The 1,481-nt window shown below is 39.6% G+C and overlaps 1 protein-coding gene across 1 annotated transcript; it reads right to left on the bottom strand.

Moving 5' to 3' along the window:
• Positions 1-802: 802 nt before the first annotated feature.
• Positions 803-1,481, bottom strand: LOC109805173 (histone H2B.11). The gene has a single exon (XM_020367172.3). The coding sequence runs from the start codon at positions 1,383-1,385 to the stop codon at positions 975-977; it is 411 nt and encodes a 136-aa protein (XP_020222761.1). The 5' UTR covers positions 1,386-1,481; the 3' UTR covers positions 803-974.

Raw genomic sequence — 1,481 nt, 5'->3', positions numbered from 1 at the left:
CTCCATTGAGTTGGAAATTCCACCAACGATAACAGTCAATGTAACTACAAAAAAATTGTAAAAGGAAAAAGGATCTTGTCTGATAAATACATAGACACGCTTCAAAAAGACGAAATACCAAAATTAAAATAAACGAGCAACACATCAGAAACAAAAATAAATGCACAAAACATCAGCAACTCTACTAAACAACTAATTTGATTATTACCAGCAAATTTTATGACGAAGAATTTATATTTTAAATTACCTATTGTTTAGGTCAAAAGAACGAATAAACAGCCTCAATGTTGGATTTCAAAAACCCATCCACATCACCAATTAAAACGAAAGAACCCTACGTACGACTACGAGCCTGTCAAAAACCAAGAAAAATTCAGACTACAAGAGCGAAGGACAATACGAATCAATTACAAGATTAAAGAATTAAATAGAAAAAGAAGGTAACGACGAATAAAATTCCAACGATTACTGTGGTTAAACAAAACACTCAAAATATGCATCGAGTAAACCCTAACTCTCGCAACAGCGATCAAGAGCATGTGAATTTCGTGACGACCTAGGCGCCTTCGGAAAGTGCACAAAGCATCGACCACTCTCCTCAATACAGAGAAAGAAAATCAAAAAACGGATTAATTATATTATTAGTTGTAACCTAAACGCATATAATTTCTAATCGCATACGCACGCTCAAATTACATAATGTCTACTTCAAAAAGAACGCTTACACCGCCGCATTGTTGGATATCAAAATCAATCCGCATCATCAATCAGACATGCAAGAAACTATGTAAGACTACGAGCCTGTCAAAACCAAGAACATTTCAGACTACGAAACAGAAGAACAGTATGAAACAGTCGCAAGATTAAAGAATTAAAGGACAATAACAAAAATTAAAATCCAAGATAACAGACCATTCGGTTACACCAAAGATTCAAAATATACATCGAGTAAACCCTAATTCTGGCAGCAAAGATCAAGAACTGGTGAATTTGGTGACGGCCTTGGTGCCTTCAGAGACGGCGTGCTTGGCGAGTTCGCCGGGGAGGACAAGGCGAACAGCGGTTTGGATCTCGCGGGAGGTTATTGTAGGTTTCTTGTTGTATCGAGCGAGTCTTGAAGATTCTTGAGCGAGTTTCTCAAAGATATCGTTGATGAAGCTGTTCATGATCCCCATGGCCTTGCTGGAGATCCCTATGTCAGGGTGCACCTGCTTTAGAACCTTAAAGATGTAGATCTTGTAAGTCTCAACGCTCTTCGCCTTCTTCTTCTTCTTCTTCTCGCCGGAAGTCGCGTCCCTAGGGATCTTTTTCTCGGCCTTGGTCTTCTCCGGCGGAGCCTTCTCGGCGGGCTTTTTCTCCGCCAGTTTCTTGTCGCCCTTGGCCATCGATTGGGGAAAGAGTTATACGAAGGAAATCTAAAGGAAAAAAGAGAGGAGAGTGTGAAAGTGGAGAAAAAGTGACGAGTGATTTGTTAAAAGGAG

The sequence above is a fragment of the Cajanus cajan genome, chromosome 7 (assembly GCF_000230855.2).
Source record: "Cajanus cajan strain Asha chromosome 7, NIPB_CcT2T_4, whole genome shotgun sequence".
Taxonomy (NCBI): Eukaryota; Viridiplantae; Streptophyta; class Magnoliopsida; order Fabales; family Fabaceae; genus Cajanus; species Cajanus cajan.
Note: the sequence above shows the minus strand (reverse complement) of the source record. Positions and strands in the feature narration are given on the sequence as shown.